General features: G+C 36.4%; 1 protein-coding gene across 5 annotated transcripts in view; it reads left to right on the top strand.

Annotated features, from left to right (window-relative positions):
- SHPRH (SNF2 histone linker PHD RING helicase) overlaps nucleotides 1-18795 on the top strand; it is a 49710-nt gene extending 30915 nt beyond the window's left edge. For 4 of the 5 annotated variants that reach the window (XM_035321193.1, XM_035321189.1, XM_035321191.1 and 1 more), the window contains 7 exons: nucleotides 333-521; nucleotides 5370-5462; nucleotides 5950-6036; nucleotides 6501-6679; nucleotides 9927-10007; nucleotides 10470-10512; nucleotides 12029-18795. In XM_035321193.1, coding sequence (XP_035177084.1) covers nucleotides 333-521; nucleotides 5370-5462; nucleotides 5950-6036; nucleotides 6501-6679; nucleotides 9927-10007; nucleotides 10470-10512; nucleotides 12029-12091 — 735 coding nt within the window. In that variant the 3' untranslated portion in view covers nucleotides 12092-18795. The remainder of the gene's footprint in view (nucleotides 1-332; nucleotides 522-5369; nucleotides 5463-5949; nucleotides 6037-6500; nucleotides 6680-9926; nucleotides 10008-10469; nucleotides 10513-12028) is intronic. The other variant, XM_035321194.1, reaches the window with a different exon arrangement.
- Nucleotides 18796-22114: the final 3319 nt, after the last annotated feature.

Raw genomic sequence — 22114 nt, 5'->3', positions numbered from 1 at the left:
TTAATCTATGCATTACAAATTAGTGTTCATAGAAATGAGAGACTGTCATGTCTGTCTTCAAGTTTAAAATTGAGAAAATGTCAAAAAATGAACAATAAATGCAGAGCAATTCTATGGATTATGAATTACTCTGTGCTGGAAACCTTTGAAATCCAGGCTTTTTAGCAGGTGTAGTGATAAAAATATATCTAATATTCTTTATTTTTAAGCTGATTACTTCAGTGAAAATGATGCATCTATGAAGATGTAATTTAACATGTTTAATACACTGGTTTTCCTTTGCATTTATGTGAAACCGACACTGTTTCATTTTTTTTCAATTCCCTACATAGTGGGCAGTGCTGACATGTGGACACTGCTTTTGTAATGAGTGTACAGCTATCATCATAGAACAGTACAGTGTTGGCACACGCCGGAGCTCAATTAAATGCGCCATTTGCAGGCAGACAACATCTCATAAAGAAATATCATATGTCTTTACTGCAGAAACTGCAAATCAGGAGGATGATATTCCTGTAAAGGTAAGCTGAGCCTGGGGAAAGGCCAAAACAGATTAAAAATTACACATTTGTTAAAACTAGCACTATCTTAGGGTGAGAGGGTGGGGTGAGAGCTTCTGCTGAGCTTAAGTTTTGGTGGATTTTTGTGTTTGATACTGAGTAGAAATAAATGTTCTTTGTTTGCAGGTGGATTTGTTGTTGTTGAGGTGATGATTTTTCTTTTTGTAGCTAAGGAGATGTAAGGCTTTTTGGAGGTGTAGTTTTGATACCTTTGCTTGAAATGTGTAAAGTTTTAGAAAATTGCCTATACCGTAAGATTGCTACTAATTTAAAGTATTTGTTATCCTAAATCTTCATTGTTAGCCAGAGAATATAAATCCCAATTCTGAACCTAAGATGAGTCATCTGAAATGTTTCTTGAGCAATTTGGGTACAGTAGTTGTTTTTCATTTTGCTTATCCGTGAGATGTCTGGTATACAAACAGTAATTAGGGGGAAAACTGCAACTCTAAATATGACTAATGAAAATTAAAAGCCTGAAAAAAGCTATATTAAGAAATAAATTATATTAAAAAGCTATATTAAAAGCTATAGCCTGCAGACTATAGCTGTGCTTCCTTCATCTAATTTTCCCACTAATAAACTAGTGGTTTCACTTTAGGTTCTAATGAGCATATTCAGTAATTTGACCAAAAGTTTAGTAATAAATCACGGTAGAGAAACTAAAAGTTTTTATCCCATAATATATCATTTATCAAAGGCAATGCTTTTCATTGGAAAGTGTTGATCATTAATCAGTTCTATGGAGAATGGTTTCTCTGGTGCAATATTATGGGGGCACATTCTCTTTTCGGTATGCATATAGCTAGTAACATAACTGGGAAGCCACTTTCTTGAAGCTTATTTCCCATTCTTTTGACCTAATTGTATGGTGTAAGCTTTTTTCCATGTTTTAGATGAGTTTTCTGGACCCTGTACTGCTGGGTACTCTGGAACAACATTGTCTCTTTTATTTGTTTTCTCTTTGAATTTTTGTTTGTTTTTTTTTGTCTGTTTTTGTTTGCAAAATCAAAAGGTAGACTTTGGAAAAACTGAGTGCTTCTTGCCTGTTTGCATGTTAAACTTGACAGTGTTTGGTCAAAGCTTCATTGACTGGATACCATATACCTACAGAAAATAGGATTGTTGAATAAAGAATGAACTTCAGTCTTAAAACGAATGCCTGCATATCTGGGGAATTTCTTTCCCAATATTTTCCATTGACAGTGTACAACAGCTCTACTGATGACTGGGAGTTGTATCTTCCACTGTGACTCTCTTCATTCTTCTTAGCCTGGCTTTCTAAGAAGTTACGGTCTTTTCACTGTTCTGTCCTAGAGTTCTCACATAATTTAGCAACCCATTGGTTAATTTCAAACAGCGTGACAGTCTCCTGAGTTTTCATGATAATTCATTTTCTAGAATTCTGATAAAAACAGCCATCCATCTGAACGATGGCTTGGCAAAATACTGCAGGTTGACTTCCCCTTTTTATAAAAGATTTTAAAATTCAGGATATTGGGGAAACTATTTGTAACTTGTGTGCATTCCTAATGATGTTAATGAACCTGTAGACACAAACACATAGGAAACCAGTCATGTTTGCATTGTTTTATCTACCTTTCTTGGTAATTGAGAGTTTTTGTTGGGTTAGAATCTGGGGAGGAGGAGGTGATAGTATATCTCTAGATCTTTAATAGTACTGACATGTGTAGTACAAAGTATGTCTTCACACAAATCTGTTGTAATGTTAAAGCAAAAGCCTGTGGTCATTGAAGTTGTAGAAAATAGAGGATTCTGGATTAAAATGCAAAGGTAAAAGACTCAGTAGTGTTTTGATTTAGATGATACTACTGTCTTTAACTAGAATGTGATTGTGGTACAGCTGGACGTAGCAATCATAGTTTTCATTTGGTTAGTATAGTTAAAAGTAAATAAATGTGCTGACAAAAACTTCCATGTTATCTGTGCAAGTCTCCTTTGAACCATTCATGTATACTACTGTTGCTGGCCTTTGCTGAAGTCAATGCTGCCATATCCAGGCTAGGTATCTCAGCCTTCCTGGACAACTGCAATTCTTTTTTGTGAGTAGATGCTTCCTAAATCAAATTACTCGATTTGAAGTAGTTGAGAGCATGTGGCACCAGGGGGAGTAAATGGGCTGTATTTCTGAAGTGCTAATTATAGAAGTTTTAGCAGAGAGCTTAGTAAGGGTTCAGAGATACGATTCTGTTTCTAACAAGAAAACTTCAAATGTGTTTTATAAATTACATAAGTAAAGTAGAGTAACCAAATTTCTGAAATAAAACACAGAAGGAATAGGCCACCTACTCTCCTGCATAAAGGGCTATAGAGTTCCCTATAACTCTATAGTCTGCATCAGAAATTAAGGTGAAGCAAAAAATATGAATTTCATGAGAGCTTTCATGGTGTTTTCAGCAAGGCCTATTCTTAAAAAAAAAAAAAAAGTTTACATTTTAGCTTCACTGTATTTGTTATCAAAGCAAGCAGGAATATTAAAAATAATATTTTTCATCTCATTCCTTTAAGGACAATTGCTAACAAAAGATAACTAACTAGCTATGGCTTTTGTAATATCTTGCACTGGTCTTTTTCAGTATTTGGTGTCTCTTATTTTGTTGTTTTTGTTTTTTGGTGGTGGTGGCTTTTCCTTTGTTTTGTCATATGCATCTTATTTTGTTGTACCAGCACTAGCCACATTAAGTTAATGCATTAGATGTGGAAGGACTACTGTAAAAGGGAGCATTCTATACTGAGAGAGCGCTTACTGGCATCCCTGTATGTTTTGCTTCTGTAAAAGCTTCCAGTGTCTGGTTAGTGTTATAGTGGGCATTGCTAGTCTGTTATCTGAGAAGTTGCTTGTTAGAGGGTAGTTTTGATTCTACTGTGTGGTGTTCCATAATTATTTAGAACTGATAGATCTGTTTTTATATTCTCTTCTGATATTCAAGAAAATAACAAACTTCAAGGTATGTGGGTAATGGTGGGGTAACCTTTTTTAAAAAAAGAGACTGGAAACCAAGAACTCATAATAGTCAGGATACTTCTATTAGTTTCATTTCTCTGTAAATACTGAGAACAAAATTGAATTTTCTTGTGTGCTGTGAAAAAACCTGTGGTCTATTGTTAGTTCAATTATGAGTCAAGTATAGTTTGTTTAATATGGTTTAAGCAGAGGGATGAAGAACTTGGCACACTTGACACACATCTTGGCAGAAATGACTGAATATTAAGAACCTGGAAAGGTCATTTACAGTTTTAAATAACGTTAAATTAAAATTTAGTTTATTCTGTGCCTGTGAAGAGGGTATAAAGTCTCAGGCTTCCAGGGTCTTACACTTGTGAAATATTTTGCCATGAGTGTTCAGAAGGTGGACTCCAACTTCAGATGCTGAGACAAGTAACCCTAACAAAGAAAAGTAGCAGGAAGGAGTGATGCTTGAAGCAGGAGAGTCTCAAGATTCCTCAGGTTAGACGGGTACACAGGCTGAACTGGCAGTGCAATTAATGTACTTCATTTTGAGTTTATGGATTGGCTTTCTGCAAGTTTTCTTATTGGCAGAGGTTTACATTTGGTCAGTTCGCTTTTTGTTTCTCAGTAGATTTGGTATTGTATGTAAAAATAATTGCTTTGCAAATAGTGGAGGTTCTGTATAATGTGAATGATCAAGCAGCCCAGTGTTGGCTTCCAACTTGTACTTAGATTACTGTCATCCTTCCAAACCAATTCTGCAAGCAGCATAACTTCAGTAAACTTGATCCCTCATTGTGGCAAGCCAACGTAGTTAATTCAATGTTCAGAGGACAGGTGCAGACAGAAATAAAACAATATTTGTCCAGCTGAATCTAGTGCAGCTTGAAATTGCTATACATGTAAGAACTAGTAAGCAATTAAATAAAGGCTTCTTAAAAAAGCATATTAGGTAAAGTTACTGTAATACAAAGTGCATACTGAAGGAGATAAAGGGAGTTACTAAACAACTTTTTAGAATCCTCTTCATGACTGAAGGGGAAAAAAATTGAAGAATATAGAAACCAAAGTCTACAAGAAATAGTGTTGAGTTCATTAAGCACTGAAATCCTTACAAATGCAGAATATGAAGATGTTTTCATTCCAGTGCTGAATCCTTCAAGAATTAATTCAGTTATACTTACCAATTTCTTGATACTTTAAGGTAATTTGCCAGCTTTATACTAACAAGCGTAAGTTTATTGTTGCCAGAGTGGGAAACAAAAGCAACAGAAATAAGGTTCATGCAAATTTTTTCATTATCGCCTTTGAGGAAGCATGAAGGGAAGGCAAGTTAAATGTGTGTTTGGAAAATTCTTCAAAGCACATGATTCTGAGTAGGTTAAACCTGGGCAGGCCTAACTGACATATTTGGGTGTGATTGCACTGCTTGGGCTATCCAGTTTGCCTCACCCAGAACTAGGTAAGCGTATCTGTAGTCCTTCATTCTTCCATGTACTGCACATGCTGTAATACATTGTTGATCTGTAGCATTGCCTTACATAGGAGATTTAAAAGCAGTTCAGTGCTACTTAACCTGCCCATCCTCCAAGTCGGTAAAATTTGAATCTGTCTCGAGTCAGCCTGGGTGGTTGCCATCTGTATAGGTCACAAGTCTTCAAAATTTAAGATTGTTTATTTTTTCTCTAAAATGTATGCAGCTTTATGAAACAATTTGCTGATGTCTCTTTCTAAGATATGTAAGATGAATCCTAATATAGCACTACTTAATAAAACAACTAATTTGGAAGTTATTTAGTATCCTGCTCTACTAATGGTGTTTTTTCCATTTTTCAAAGGGAAGTCATTCCACCAAAGTGGAAGCTGTGGTTCGAACACTGAAGAGAATACAATTTAAAGATCCAGGGGCCAAATCCTTAGTTTTCTCAACGGTATTAATCACCATTTTCTGTTTTGTCTTTGTGTATTGTGTGTTTTCTGTGAGTTTTGAATGGTCATAATATTTCCTGGGATTTAGTTTATCTACCAAAATGTTGAGTCATTCTGTACAGCCACTAGATTGTTTTGAGAATTTGTAGGGCAGTTCATGTACCTGGGATACAGTAATCCTAGTCAACAGATGTAACAGCTTCTTTTGTTAAAAGACAAACACTTACAAACACTTATATGGGAGCATTAGAAATTCTAGGTATCTTTAAATTTAATGCCCATACATTTTTGATAGATTATAAAAACATTTTTTTTTGTGGTGGCTGACAGTTACTTTTATTCAAACTCTTTCATATTCAGATTTATGAAATATATGGCTCCTGCCATACAAATCTTTTTAAAACCTTAAATCTTAGTATTTTGAAAGGCTTTAATATATTGTCGTTGCTGTTTCTAATATTGACTTCTATTGTGTTGTTTTTTTTACAGTGGCAAGATGTATTGGACATAATTTCAAAAGCTTTGTATGACAACAATATGACTTTTTCTCAGATCAATGGAATTAGTAAGTTTCAGGTACAAAAAGGATATTTTTCTTTAAGTTGTTTTCAGTTGGGAAATTATAGCTCTTAGAAGTTAATTTGATCCTTTTATTTCATTGCTTCATTTGAGAAACTAAAAGAGCAGCAAATTTGTTTAGCAGAATCTTTGGTCTCTGAGTTCTAAAAATCATATTTGCCATAATTTAAAACCTTTGAAGATAAAATAGTAAATTCCTTTTTGAGAGAGACATGTTGGCATGTTCATGCCAATGTTGAAATATTAAGGATGAGACACACTAATCAACGTTGCAAGAAATCCTCGCCTTTCTGATAACCTGTCTGCTACCTGTTTGGTGATGACAGAGCTTGCATCAGTCAGGCTACAGACTGTCAGTATGGGGCCTAGAGTGTCTGCTATAACTTCTTGAAAATATAAAGATGTCCCCATCCTCTTTATTCAGGAACTTTTGTCATGCTGCTGTGATGTTTGCCTTTTAGGAAAATCTTTCTGCATTTAAATATGATCCCAAGATCAATATTTTGCTGCTGCCCCTTCATACTGGTTCCAATGGACTAAACATAATCGAAGCGACTCATGTTCTGCTTGTGGAACCCATTCTGAATCCTGCACATGAGCTTCAAGCCATTGGCAGAGTACATCGTATTGGCCAGACAAAGTAAGAGTTCAAATTGCTTTAAGAGGTTTAGATGGTCTAGAGGTCCAGAGTAGACCTGCGTACTGTAATCAGAATAAATCCAGTTCACTGAACTTCTCAGTTCTGGAGATGAGGCTATTCATAGGGACTCTATTTTTAAAGATGATCACATGAGGAACAGAAACAATAATAATAATGAAAAGCTTGATAAAAGTCCACAACGTGTACTTTTGGGAGCTCTTGTTCTGTTGGGGTAAGATGCAGAGGCAAACTGCAAATTTAGAAGTTTAGCAAGAGTGTAGGTTTTTGAGTCCAAAATCCTGAAAACCCTTGTTCAGCTGCTGCACTAATTTGTTTGCCTTTAATTCATTTGTTTTTAACTTTGAAGTTCTGCTCTGGGCACGTCTGGAAATGTCTTAGCTTTGCAGGTTTGAGCAACTCACCATTTATGTCATATGTGGCTAAGTTCAGGCCTGAATTTAGCTCATCCTAGTTTCCCTGAGAGGCTTACTCTGTCTGGTCATTCCCAGCTCCAGATTACAATCTGTGTTAAATTGTGTTTTGTGTTTTCTTCCCTCTTAAAAATGGAAGCTGCTACAGTGGGAATCATTTCACCTGATGAAATGCAGCCGTCACAAGGATATCTGAGGCCAACTTTATGGCTTCTTCTATTTCTTCTATTGCCTGGGGATTTGAGTGATTGTACCACTTAAGAGTGTCCTGATCACTATCGTGGATTAGGGTCCTGCCCACAGTTAACAGAGAAACTGAGTAAATCCAGAAGAAAAATTCCTAAACACCACATCTGGTTCAAGTACTTGATGTGTAAATGGTTAGAAGGTAGAAGAGTACTAGGGAAAAATAGTCTGTACACCTTGTCTGTATTTTTAAATAGTATTTAACAGGCTTTAGCTGCTGTTGAAGACAGAGTACTAGTCTATGTGGACTATGTTCTAACTGTTATGTTGGTCATTATTTTTTTCAAGTATTTCTCTTTTTCTATGGTTTGAAGTGCTCAGAGCAAATATACAAAGATATATATTTAAAATAACTTTCTAAAAAATGTAAAATAACATTGAAAAATTTCTTTTTATTGAAGAAAGTCTATGAAAACCATCTGAAAGTTGCAAGAAGTTTGGGGAGGTGGAAGCAGTGACTTAACTGTATTCAGTGTTCACGTTTTTGTGGAAGTAGTTTTGCAAACAGCACAGGATGCAAAAGCTCGGAGAGTGAAGGAAAATCAAAAGAGAATAAATCATAATAAATCATAAATAATAACAGCTTTTCCCCTGCAGTGTATTCATCATGATTCTATTGAATTTCTAATCAGAGATTTTAATAAATTGTACTGTGATTATACCTTTCAGCTGCCCTGCTCTGTTGGGGTAAAACATTACGTTGTACTCTGAAAGTAGCGAATATTTTATCACTAGTATAGAACAATTTTCTGCAACTACAGTCCTTCGTAAAGGGAAAATTTCTTTTAAAAGGAAATTATTCTGTGTAGAAATACTAATTTGCATTATTCAGATTAATGACTTTCTCTTTTTAGTACTTTACAGTACTAGTTATCTCATGGTAAGTAATTGAGTAATTCATTAATGTTTAAGAATCCTATGATTTAAGTGGATATTTTGTATTAGGTAAAACAGGAGGTCATAAAGGTTTATCAGAGGATGATTCTCTTGTGCAAAGAAATTTAGTTGTTCCTCTTTGGATTATTACTTTCCCTAAAGTTTTATAGAAAAATATTCTCCAAAATAGTTTTTCAGTTATTTCTCATGTTAACTGGTCTACTGTCTTGCTGTTACAGCACACCCCTTAAAGCTGATTAGCTTTTCACAGTTCTTCCTTCACCTCTGAGTAGATCATTTTGAGAGATTAATGAGTTTCCATATCTTTTGTTTCAGTGTTTTAGACTTTATTTGGGTAGTACTGAACACTTAACATAACTTTTTGGAAAGTTTGTCCTGAATGAATTATATGCAAATATTTCTCCTTAGGTTTCATGTTACCTGAAAAATAATAATGAAAGAAACCTGCACGTGAAGTTAGAAACATAGTTAAAAATCAATTCTGGAGTAATATTCTGGAATAATAATAATGGGGTTTGTGTTTTGGAAATGGAAGCAAAAGGAGAGGGCATGAATGAGCATATATGTGAAAGAATACATAAGGACAGGTGGATATTTGTGTATGTTAGTAAAGATTTTGAATTAATGGTAAGGATATAGGAAAGATCAATCGCAAAAGCCTGCGTTATAATTTTACTTGATGCTGGCCTAAGAGGTCTGGTAAAAACCTTGCAATAAAAACCAGCAAGAATGTATAAAAATCAGACTTCAGAAAACTTTTTTTTGAAAAAGAGCTGTATTCAAGTCCAGTGAGCATAAGGAAGTGTTCTGCTTAGTTTCATTGGTATAACTATTACTAGCTCAGTTGAGTTCTTACTCTCTTTTTTAGCAGGTATACCTTTGCATATGAATCACAAAGTATTCCCCCAAAATATTTCACTGTGTAATGTTACCTAACAAATTTTTAATTTAAATTCTGAAAAACATCAAATCACTTTCAAGGGTTCATATATTGAAAAATGTTTACATCGAGGAGTTTGAGTGATTTTTACATCCTCTCTGAAACTGACTTTCTTCTGTTTCATTTTCTTATACTCAACATTTCTTTTATCTCATTATGACCTTTTTTTTTTTTTTTTTGAAACAATTTTACAAATGGAGTCTTCATTTTGTTCTGCGCTTACTGACTTTAAGTTTTACTGGTATTTAAAGTTTTGCATTTACTGACTTAAACATTTTATACAATTTTGCCATCTTCAAGAACAGTGTTATTAATACTCTGGGAACACGTTTATTATACATTGCACTAAACTCTGCTTTTTAGACTGACTTGTGATGATGCAATATAAACATTGTATATAAACAGTGAGCCAAATTCATTACTTCAAAGCACGTGGGAAACTCTCAAGGACTGTTTGTTTGTAATAGGGACACAAAGTAAAACTTTGCCCAGTGTCTGCTTTAGGAATTTAGTTAATACAGCTTAAGCTAATTTAGTATGTGATCCAGCCAAGTGGAATAGCGTGATCTTGGAGGTACTAAGCATCCTTAAATGTTAGTGAAAGTTACTAATCACCTGTCTTAAAATAGGGCCATTTTTTCAGCAGTCTTAAAATAATTAGTATAAGACAAGTGATCTTGAATTTTTGAGAGTAACGGCCTATCTTCTGTTCACTTTTTTTGAACACGTTCAGATCTACAATTGTTCATAGATTCCTGATAAAAGCAACAATAGAAGAAAGAATGCAGACTATGCTGAAAACTGTAGATAGAAGGTATGTGCTGAATTTTTTAAACACTGTTATTGCAATGAAACTGAAAAGGAGGTTCTCAGCAATACTTTTGTTACAATTAGGTACGCATATCCAAAAAAAAAAAAAAAAACAAAAACCTGCTCTCCTTCAAATTCTTCTGGTTGAAACAAAGCTTTATAACATGAAAAAATTATCTTTTATCTTGATTCCAGTAACTGGAAGATTAAGGTATTTTAATTCCCTGAAGAAAATTTTTACATCATGTATATTTTATCTCAGAAAAGCCCAATTAATGCACTGTGTATTGTGACTTGCCTTTTCATTTTACCTATTTCTGTTGCTATAAATACTGATATTAATGGAGTAGTACTAAGTTTGCCACTGAAATGACAGCATGAGTTACAAGCTCTAAGATATGATCTTACTCTCTTTTGTCATTTTTAAATTCTACAAACCTAGACGTGACACTTCTGTGTCACACGGGTTGGTTTTGCAGTCAGTGCAAGAGTTGTCCAGATGCCAGCTCGTAAGTCGGTCTGGTGTGCAGACGCAGAAAGCAATTTTCACTGTTTCTTTTCCAAAAACTCTAATCAATAAAAGACTGGGACTAAAACTTAAGTGGTATTCACATTCTTTGTACAGAAAATAGAAGAGTTTTGTACCTCTTTAACTGTACTGTATACACACAACAAATCTAGGAAGAGCCACTAGTTGAGTGACTTTTCTAGCTTTTATGGTTGTTATAAAAACGAGACTAAAAAAAAATAACTACAGCCAAAGACTTGCATGCAAATTTTTCACCTTTAGTTTTGAAGGAATGGTTTAACCAGTTTCCATATTTGTTAAATAGCACTACTGATGCTTACAAACTTCAGATAAATATACGGTGATCTAATGAGGGCTAATGTTTTGAAAGTAACATCAAACCTTATGCTTGGAATCTGAAGCCAATCCCCTAAATGTTAACAGGACAAAGTGGATTATCGCCATAATTATTGAGGTTGGAACTAGGTGATCTGTAAAGTCCCTTCCAACCTAAGCAGTTCTATGATTCTGTGATCCCATGTTCTGCTACCTCTCAAGTGTTTGGTGATCACCATGGTAAGGACAGTAGGTGGATGTTATATCTTACTGAAATTGTGCATCAGAAGTAAGCTGATCAGTGTATGCACTTGTGGTGGTTTTACTGTGCTAGGCAGCTGAACACCACAACCACTCTCTCACTCCCCCTCCTCAGATGAGGAGGGGAAGAAGTAAAGGAAAGAACAACTCACGGGTTGGGATAAGGATAATTTAATTAAAGGGGAAAAAATTTAACGGGGAATAAAAAAATTAAAAATTTAATTAAAGGGGAAAAATTATTAAGGAAATACTATTGTTAATAAAACAATTCAACTAAAGGGAAAAAAGGGAAAGGGGAAGAGGGAGGGGGAAAGGGAATAACAAAACAAAACAAGTAAAGACTATGTGGAAGTGCAGAGGAAAGAAATTACTTTCTACTTCCCACAAATGAGCGATGCTTGACCATGTCCTTGAAGCAGGGTCTCAATGCACATAGCCGGTGTTTGGGAGGACAGACGTTTTCTCAACGAGAGCCCACCCCTCCCCTCTTCTTCCTTTTTCCACCTTTTATTGCTGAGTGTGACATCATATGGTATGGAATATCCCTTTGGTTGGTTTAGGTCAGCTGCCCTGCTGATGTTTCTTTCTCACTTTTTTGCCCACCCCCCAGGAGGGTCAGAGAGAGTCCTGATGCTGTGCCAGCACTGCTCAGCAGCAGACACAGCACCGGTGTGATACCACTGCTGTTCTAGCTACAAGTGCAGAGCGCAGCACTGTATGGGCTGCTGCAGGGAAAGTTAACATCCCAGCCAGACCCAGTACAGCACTTCTCCTAATAGAAAGTGTGTTTTTTTTTCTGCTGAGCTCATAGCCCAACATTTATTGGACTATGAACCATGTGCTGGTCTGTCTTCAGTACATACAGGTTGTTATTTAAGTTGATTCTTTCTCTGATGTCTGCATGCGATTTTTTCCTACAGCCACACAAGCTCTTCCATGAAACAGTCAGAAGCTTCAGTTCTGACAGTGGCAGATTTGGCTGACCTTTTTACAGAGGAAACTGAAGAACTTGAGTAAAAACGTTGATTTGAACTTGTGAAATCAGAAAGTACCTGATCTAATGAGCACCTGTATATAGTCCACTTGATCTGTCATTCATTTAAACACAATCTATCGTGTCCTTAATAGAGGTATCGGAAATAGAAGAGTCTTTTAATTGTTAACACTTTTTTCTGTGATGACGTTCTTAGCAGCACACATTTCTGATAGCACTGGAGAAAACTTGCACTTTACACATTAAACAAAAATCTGGATTTTATTCCCAAAGAGCATTTGAGCTGGATGTTGAAGCTGAGATCTTGAACTGCTGGACTTTTACCATCAGGTTGGATTGGTTAGTGATTCAGTATGAGAGCAAAACTATGTGGGTGGTGGGGTGGGGAAGGGAAGCAGAAAAACACAAATCTACTTTTTTTACTGTACAAATAATTGTTAGGAAGGATGACTGTAAATTAATATTCTTCTAGAAAGGGCTTCTAGGGTTGTTAACATTTAATGCCAAGTTACTGAATGTCTTACTGGTAACACTTTAATCTTTATTAATCATTTGGATATTTGTATTAGGCTTTTAGATATTCATGAAGACTTGTGTGACAAATTTTGTTGTTAATGCTCACTCACTAAAAATGATAAATTAAATTATGCTTTTTGTATGAGTGTTGGTCTGGACCTCCGTTAAACACTTGAACATAATGTACATTTTTCACTTACTTTTGAAATCATGACTACTTTAGTGCTGTGTTTAAAGAAAAAAATATATGTTACAGATTTTTTTTAAAGTAAAGGGTTAAGCTGCTGATCACTTTATAATCATTCAGTGCTTATGTACATTTTCTCATCCTGATTTTTTTGTCTATTTCTACCTTCCAAAGATGCATCAGTCTAAATATTCAAAATATGAGATTAAGTTAGGCAGCCTAAACGGTAAGTACCTAGTCTAAGTTAGATAATCAGTAAAGAGATGAAACTTTTGTGGAATTTTCCATATTTATGTATGTGAGAACACTGTGCACCATGTCAGTTGATTATAGAAATAGTTTAGGAAACAAATCGAGGCTGACTTTTAAGATGCTGAAGGTAGTCAAGACAAATTCTAAGCCTTTTGGCATAGGTTATGGACACACCTTTGCTTAACATCAAGCAAGGTCAGTTACACAGTGTTACGTTTAGAGAATGTGGAAATGTATGCATAAGCAACAGGCGACTTCCTTCAGAGTACAGTATTTACTGTTTTAGCAGACAGTAGTTTTTGTGTATTTTAGAAATCTTACTTGAGATTAACTGAGTCCTTTAAGAAATCTCAGTGTTTGAATTTTTATTCTTATGTCTGCTAAATAGACTTGCAATATAATTCTTGTTTTCCATTTTCAAGAACATTATATATAAATTGCACCTTGTAGCCTTTTGGGTATTAAACCTACCTGCATGACAAACAGATTTTTCTTTGCTGACACCAAATGTGTGTTGAATTACGTGACTAATATTGCATCAAGAAGTCCGTCTTTAGCATTCTGTTATCCATCTGGGCCAATTAGGTAACTTATTCTAAAGACTATTTGAGTAAATTTACAGACAATGATTCTTTATTTCCTGTATTTGTAATATGTACTAGTCATATTTATATATTTTGTTTTGGAAGTTACTGTTGTTTTGCAGATTACAGTTTGCAGCAAGGGAAATTGAGTACATAGTAGACTTTTTTCAATGAGAGTGATCAAACAGTTTGCACAGACTGACACCTCCGTCATTGGACTTTTTGGAACTCAAATGACACTGAGTAACCTGATCTAGCTTCAAAGTTGGCCCTATGTTGAGTGGTATTTTGGACCAGATGACCTCCATGGATCCCTTCCAGCCTAAATTATTCTACAGTATACTGGAGATCGTGCTGTACAGACACTCTAGGAACTTTAAGGGAAGCAACGTTCCAGTTTTCTCATCATCCTCAGAGAATTTCAATACTGTACAATGTAATGTGGTGGAACAGGGAGCTTCTGTTCACTGTGAGAAATTATGTATCTGTTTAAAAAATGTGGAAGCAAATAATGTTTACACTCATAGCTCCCATTTTAAATAACTCGATGTGGGAATAATCATTGTCAGAAGCAAACTGAAAAATATCTGCTGTTAAAGGTTTCCTAAGCTCTGCAAGATTTTGGCATGTTTGTATAAAGATGGCTGTTTAAATGTTTATTTACAAAAATGTGGTGTTTGGATTCCAAGCCAAAAGTGTAGCTTCTCATCAAGCAATGCGTGAGATGTTTTAGTCCTGACTGTTTTTTAATGCTTACGTAACAGCATGTGATGCCAGAGACCTGATTCTGAGCACTGAGGACTGGCGTGCCAGAACCCAGAGCTCTGGAGACATAACATTAATACACTTCTTACAGTTGTAAGGTTGAATCATTGGTGTGTATGTAGCCAGAGTCAGTAATAAAATAGTTTCTACAAATTTCACATAATATTAAGTACATAGACTAAATTTAAAGAATAACATTGGAAAAAGCAATTAAACTGTAACTTACCACTGTTTGCCATTCTTTGCAGCATTTCATGTCTTTAACAGAAATTTTCTTTCAGATGCTTTTAAGACAGCTCAGGAGATGAACTTGTTTTTCTGTTAAGGCTGCAGCTGGTACAACTGCAGTGCTTTTCTCTTATCAGCAACAGAGTAAGCATGTTTTCATGGTGCTGCAATTTTTGCCCTATCAGGAGAGCACTCTTAAAAGATAGTATCTTAGGTGGAACGATCTTTGTCCTATCTTAATTGTTCCGATATGCCAATACAAATGTTTTTTTTCCGAAGAAAGTAAAAGCCTGCAAATACTGACTGCAGTATTTGTGTGGACACAGTAATATACTAGCTTCTCATGTGTTCTCCTGTGAAACAGTATTGCCGACTTATATTTATGTGTATTTTCCAGTGCAGTCCCTGCAAAAATGAGGATCCAGCTGACTCCGAAGAACTTAACACTTACCTTCCATCTCTTTCAGTTCCATAGCTGTAAAATAACAATAATGCTTTTTTTTCCTCTAGTCGGTGATGATTTCAGGACAGTTTTCTCCTCGTATAAAAGTTCAAAGCCATGCAAAAGAGAGCTGCCATCTCAGTTAGGCATCTGTAAAACCTTGATGCAAATAAAGACTTTCTTAATCCACAGAAAATATCAGTGTTGGAAACTCAGGAGTGCATTCCCTCATTGTGTTAAATTTAGCTCCATAAATCTCACTGTGGATGTTTAAGATGAGTTTGTAAGTCAAGGGCCATTTTGCTCTCTAAATCAGTCTATGCCAGGAAAACATTTTCATCTTGGCTTGGTAGGTAACTCTCTTGCACGCTAATGACAGTCCAGGATATGCTATAGTTTCATACAGGCCAAATACTACAAAAGAGCATTTGCCTCAAGTTTTCTCATGCGTATTAAAGCTTCATGTTAAAGACTGGATATAGGACTTGATGCTTTTTATGAAATGGGTCCTCTAAAAACTCTTTTCTGTCAGTATCTGTAGATATTCAAGTTGTCTGCCAGCAGAGTGTCCTCTACTTTAAAAGTAACTGCACTTCAGTACAAGTGTGAGTGGGATCCTACAGAAGTTTTTTGTTAAAACCATAATTAGACATACTTCCTGTAGTATTCTGTCTGGATTAGTGGGTGAGGACCAGTTGGCAACTTGCTAGCACTGTCTTTTCTGACACAAACAGTGCAATCACTGGAAAGAATACATGCTGTTGTTCTCTTTCCACCCCTTTCTACAGTCCTTATTGACCATATTATGCTTTCCAGGAGTCTCAATTATTTTAATAGCAACTATTATTTCATCTAGCTACAAATGGAACCTTTTTTTTAAAAAAAAAAAACTTAGACTTACTGCTTAAAATCTACACGATGAGCATGTCTATAGACAGGCTAGTTGCAAAGCCACTGTGCCTATGTTTTTCTTCCTTTTTTGGTTGCCTGAAACAAGCACACTCTTTACAAGGTTATCTACTATAAGTTACTGGAATTTCATACTGTGGATGAAAAAGGGATCCAGGAAGTCTGTCTGTCTGCGTGTCTCCCTCCCTCTGTCTCTCACAGCTTGCTCAGTTTATTACAGAGAATGTGTTTGGCCAGTGAAAGTAGAGTAGGTGAATCACAATCCATGAAATGGCTGCAGTAAAACTACTTTAGTGTGTCAGAGGAAAAGTGAGGGAGGGAAATTAGCCTGTTTTTTGTTTTTGTGGCTGTAATATCTTTACCCCTATTCACTGTAGATGAAGATTTGGAATTTCACTCTGTTAATTTTTGTATTTCTCGTTTTATGTTGTACAACTGGCATATAGGAAGGCCCGGTAAACTAATTACTGAGCAATCAGTGAGGCTTACAAGTTTTTAGTTTTAAAGTCTGTAGGCTTTGTATTCATAAACTGAACACGTGAACCACTATCACAAGTCCTGTTGCATCTACTGTCTTTCCCTCCTCTTCAGAGAAGGACAATGTTGGGAACTCTTGAATCATTGCAATACTGATTCCAAGTCAAAAGTAGTCATTTTATGTTGCTTTGTGAAGAGCACAGTCAGCTGAACTTGCAGCTTTTGACTAGTTAAGGTATTAAGTCATCTGGGGAGAAAAAGAATGAAGCAAGGTTCCTAAAAAATGGAATAACCTCTTTGAAAGTTGACAGTGTGAGATTTCTGTAAACCTCTGGCTTCATTTCCTTTTATATACAATACGTCAAGCTTCCAGGTCTTAAATCACAAGTCGCCTTGTTTTATGTATTTATTCAACCAAGTGTAAGGTCTGATTGCTTACAGGGTGTTTTAAAATGTAAGTTTTGTGTGAGTTGGCTTAGATCTTTTTTGTCTCTTTTCCTCCTATCCTGTGGGTGCTAGGAAGTTAGGAAGATTCACACTGTCACTGTGCATTGTCCCCTTCTTGTGCTAACAAGACACCATCATTTGTCGAAGAACCGTCAATGAATGTAGGGTTTCTTGTGACTATTACTAGGTAAAGGAAGAAAATCTAGACTGCTGTTCTTGTTACCTAGTGGTGTTTTGTCCTGTCACACTCTGAGCATAAGGAAATGGCACTTACACACCAAGGTGTGTTCAGCCATCTATAATGGCTTGTTCTGTACTAATAGAGCATACATATATTCATACACATATTCAGCATGTGGTCTTGGATAATCAATGTTTGCTGTCAAAATTGTGCATCAGTACAGAGCCACTACTACACTTATAAAAATCAGCTTTGGGTTAAGTCAATAAGACAGAGAACAATATTTAAAGAAAACAGGAAAAAGGCATTATATTTGACATATTTATTGCTTGTTCTCCAACTGTGAAATTTTTCATTTTCCTTCTCCCCCCCTCCATGCAAATGACTTTTTTTATTCTGTACTGTAGGCTTTGAAGAACAAATGATGGAGCAATAGATGGCATATTTGACCTCTATGTCACCAAATTAGAGATATACTTAGGCAGTGTGAAAGCCAAACTAAGTCATCCAAGTCATCCTGGTGTGATTTATTTCATTTTTTTAAATTTAATTTCTAAATGCTACTTGCTATATTGAGCTGTGCAACCATAGTTTCTGGGACTGCCTCTTCTATTATCCCTTTAGTAACCCAGATACTGCCAACAGGAAATCGTTGCAAGTTTTTGATCTCCTGTTCTTTAACAGTGGCCTATTCCTGATCACAAAAGCTTTGTATAGGTAACTGATCAACAGTCATTCTAATTGTGTAGATTAGTGCGATTTTATATTACAAGTATGTATGTAACAACTGCAAGTAGAAGAATTTGTTTCTGTTCCAGCTTCTCCCAGCATGTTGGAAAGTAAACTAAAGGAGTACAGGTGCAAAGCTAACAGCTCCTCCCTGCACTGTTTGATAGGGGACTTTTTCTTATATGTGCTCTATTTGCAGCAAATATATCTAAATGTGGCATAAGATCTTGCATAGCACGCTGCCATTCTCCTAGAAGCATGCCCCCTTCATAGCACTAACCTTTAAATACCACCAAGAGCATGCTGTGTGTCTGATCCATGCTGGAAGTGGACCAGCAGCTAATAAAGCACGTGTGTTGTCTCTCTTCTAGGAAGTCTTAGTAAAGCAACATGTAACTTTTTGGAAACAATTATACTGTAGTAACTGCTGCCATCGTTAGACTTTGAAATCAGATCTGATGAAAAGACATTGTCATATAGCTCCTCTTAGAGAGGTGAAAAGCTCAGAGCATTTCACCACCAGACAGAAGAGAGATGGAGGGAGTACACGCAAGTCCTGGCAATCCCTTCATACCTGCTGCTGGTGTATCTGCTGCTGTGGGGCAAGACTGGATGAAGCTGGGGAGGAAAGAGGTCCTGGGAGAGAGAACTTTTTAAGTTGGAGAGTTGGAGAAGGAAAAAAAAAAAAAAAAAAAAACCTCCCCCGAGTGCCCTTCTACTGTTTTTCCTGTGGGAGGAATGAGTCACTGATATGAGCAGTGAATAAACAAAGGGTGACAGATCATAAATGTAACTTATTCACTGGAGCTCAGTGTTCATCTAATGCAGTAGCATGTTTCTGTGTGTTCATGGTTTGAGATTATAGCTGTTCTCCTAATGAAGTCTTGGGATATGAGTATACAGCAACTTTGCAGTAGTTGAATGAGCAGGAATATTGAAAAGTTTTGCCCCTGTGATATATGCCTTTACATGCACCTAAGAAAAGTTGTAGGACTCCAGCCAAACTTATGCTGTGCATTTGTGAAGGATGACACATCTCAAATGGTTAAAACTCAAATGACGCAAATGTATAGAGCTCCTGAAACAAACTGTCAAGTTCTGCTTAATAAAGGAAAGGTAATTAATCACTTCTGCTGTAAATGCATGGGTGTCTGTGATGGGACAAGACAGTGGACTTTGTAAGTGCCACTCTTGGGAAATTTTGAACCCAGTGATCTCCTATGTCAGCAAAGGGACAGAAGGCTGGAAGCCTACAGCAGTCCCGTTGGGCAGGGAAATGGGGTGGCCAGGTCTTGCCAAAGGTCTAAGCCTGCTGTGTCAGAAGAGGGCTGTGTCAAAAATATTGGGGGGGAGAATCTTTCTTCTTTGTGTACTTTACTCATCAGGCATCTTGTGAGCATAGTTTTTTCTGTAAATCTACCAATCTAAGTTTTCAACAATTTTTAATACATGCTTTCTTTGTTAGCAGGCTGCCGCTATTGAAAAGGACTTTCTGTTCACCATGTGGAGCATGTATTTCTTTTTTGTTACTCATTCTTAACAAAGGTGGGTGCCTCTGAGTCATTTATAGCTTTCATTAAAAGCCTCAGTAGTAGGATGGAAGGACATAAACCACCAAAGGTTGGACGCAGTGGATGAAGTGAGAGAGGCTCTTACTCCTGCCTAATAAAGGACACACTTTGCTGCCACTATAGCACAAGAGAAAAATTACCAAGTAGGGGTGGGTCCTGTCTTGGGGGGATCAATTCTGAAATAGGTAGAAAAAGGCTTTCCAAGTAGGCTTGGTCTCTGCTGACTTGACACATTAGGAATCCTATTGTTGGGAGTAGGATGCCATTAGGACACAATTAGGTCTTTTTTTGAAACCCCTGTTTCTGTGGAGAAGCCTTAAAACCTGAAACCATGACCCTGCACTTAATGTCTTGAGGGATCCTTTCACTTTCTACTGGAAAAAAAAAAAAAAAAAAAAAAAACTTTTACCCCCACCAAAGGAAGCAATGGGAAGGGCAAAGATAAAGAGAGGTCTTCAGAGATACCCTGTCTTTGAACTGCAGAGGGAATGTTTGATGCTGGGTGTGTTTTGCAGCATGTTTGCTGGCTGCCTCTGTGCTGATGTCTTCAACTTCAGCAGATGATGCTGACGTGGGAGAGGGTGAGTTGTGTATTTTTCTTGAAGAAACACACGTGCGCACACACACACACATTTCCAAGTAAAGCCAACTACTTAAACACTGGTCAGAACCTGCTATAGCTATGTAATGATGGAACATACTGATGTACAGTGGGATGTGGAACAAATTTTCTTTCATAACCTTTCTATGAGTGCTTTTTTAAAAAACTATCAATTTCTTGTTTGTAAAAGAGTAGCTGGAGTCTTTATAATGTTTTAAAATATTTCTATTTAGAAATATTTTTTTAAAATGCAATGGTCAGTTGCTTTAGTGTCAGCTGTGCAAGTTCCTCATTTATTCATGTTATGATTGGATTACTATATTAACATTAAATTAATCATTTGTTTGCAAACTAATTCTCAGATCTTTAAATTACTTTTTTTGTGTTAAGTAATTTTAGTTATCAAATTACTATAAAGTCAATTTTTGAAAAAAAAAATCTATGTAAATACATGGTATGAAACATTTTGTCAGGTATTTACAAGCAATTTTATATCTGATAATTACGGATTTCAGCGGGAAAACAGAAGATAATTTTTCTATTAATACAGTAGTGAAATGCATCAGCTTATGCAGTGTCTAGAAAACAGCCCGTGAGAGTGAAAACAGCAGTTCTCAATCATGTTCCAAAGCTGAACATCCTAGATGATGTCAAGAAAGATTACTTTGATTACCTGACCTGTTTTCTTGCATCAAACAGGTGTCACTCAGTGAAATAATTTATCTACAGAGTAGCAAAACTAAACTTTTATTTGAAAATTACCAGTGGTGGGTAAAGGCAGGGCTTAATCTTCTTTGTCACTGAGTAACTTGACATTCCTGTTGATAGCTTCTATTTTGCATTCTTTATTTGTTTTCTGAATTACATCACATTGTTGCTTAAGGTCTGCAGCTATTCCAGAGTCTTTGTGAACACAATTTTTTGGTCTTACTCTCTTGAATTATACCGACTGTTGTAATATTTATTAAATAACCTTTTCATCTTTCTGGTTTGTGGAAAAGTAGCTGGTACCTCTTCTGAGAGACAAGTTCTTAATAATTTGTGTGCCTATTAGTTTTCCTCAGCATGTCACTGAGTTGTCTGGTAGATGTTGCTCATTAAATAGTATCAATTAATGGGAATGCTCTGCGTATGTTACTGACTTGTTACTCAAAACTACAATTATAGTATGTGTAGAAGCCTAGGAGTCTATAATTATTTTTATTTTTTTTTTCAGTGTGGGTGGTTGAACCCAGCTCTAAGGCTGCTGCCTTCTGGAAACAGCTAACATTTCTCTGTTGTGTTTCTTCACTGTAGTCTCCTGCTCCATAGATAGAGACTGGGGCTGAGACAACTTGATTAGGCTGTCTGTTGGATCAGCTGTATATTTGCCTTCCTAGAACTCTTAAGTCAGTCCTGGTCAATCCAGAATTGAATTTTTAAGACTGTAGTAAAATTAGGAATCCTCTTTGGTCCACTGCTGTATTGGAGTTCATGTATTAATGATTCCTCTTAACATTTAAAAAACAAAATGAATAAAAAATAAAAAGTAGTTCAATTAGTTATACCTAGATGGAACCTGAAGAATGAAGAAAATAACTGATACGTTTTGAAAAAGAAAAAAAAAATCTGCCAAAGCATGAGAAATTATATTAAAAGTAAGGTGTCTTTGAATAGTATTAAGTCAGTACTCTAGCCAGTCCTTGTTTCTGTGAGCACTGCACAAATGCTTGGGATATCATCGAAAGCCCAAATCCAAAATGGGGTATTTTCTGTTGAGGTAAATGGCTAGTAGAACTGCTGCATAGGGAGAGAGGACTTGCACCAAAAACACATAGAAGCTGCGAAGAACATGAGGCCAGTGAAAGGACTTGCCCAAAGTCGGGCACTGGCAGAGAGGAGGCCAGAGCCTTTGCCTCCTGCATGCAGCGGAGGAGATCGGCCTCACAGGAGGCCCGGAGGGACGCGTTCCTGTTCGGATGCTTCTCACACCATGCTGTTGGCACAGCAAGCGCTGGAACCGTTCAGCTCAAGCTGTTGCACGCTGCACCTGCTGGCACCCAACAGGACCCTGCTCCTGCTGTGTTGTTGGGTACTGATGCAGCTCTGCAGAGGTCCTTGTGACTTGTTCAGTTGTTCCTTGC

Source organism: Oxyura jamaicensis, chromosome 3 (genome assembly GCF_011077185.1).
Source record: "Oxyura jamaicensis isolate SHBP4307 breed ruddy duck chromosome 3, BPBGC_Ojam_1.0, whole genome shotgun sequence".
Classification (NCBI taxonomy): Eukaryota; Metazoa; Chordata; class Aves; order Anseriformes; family Anatidae; genus Oxyura; species Oxyura jamaicensis.
Note: the sequence above shows the minus strand (reverse complement) of the source record. Positions and strands in the feature narration are given on the sequence as shown.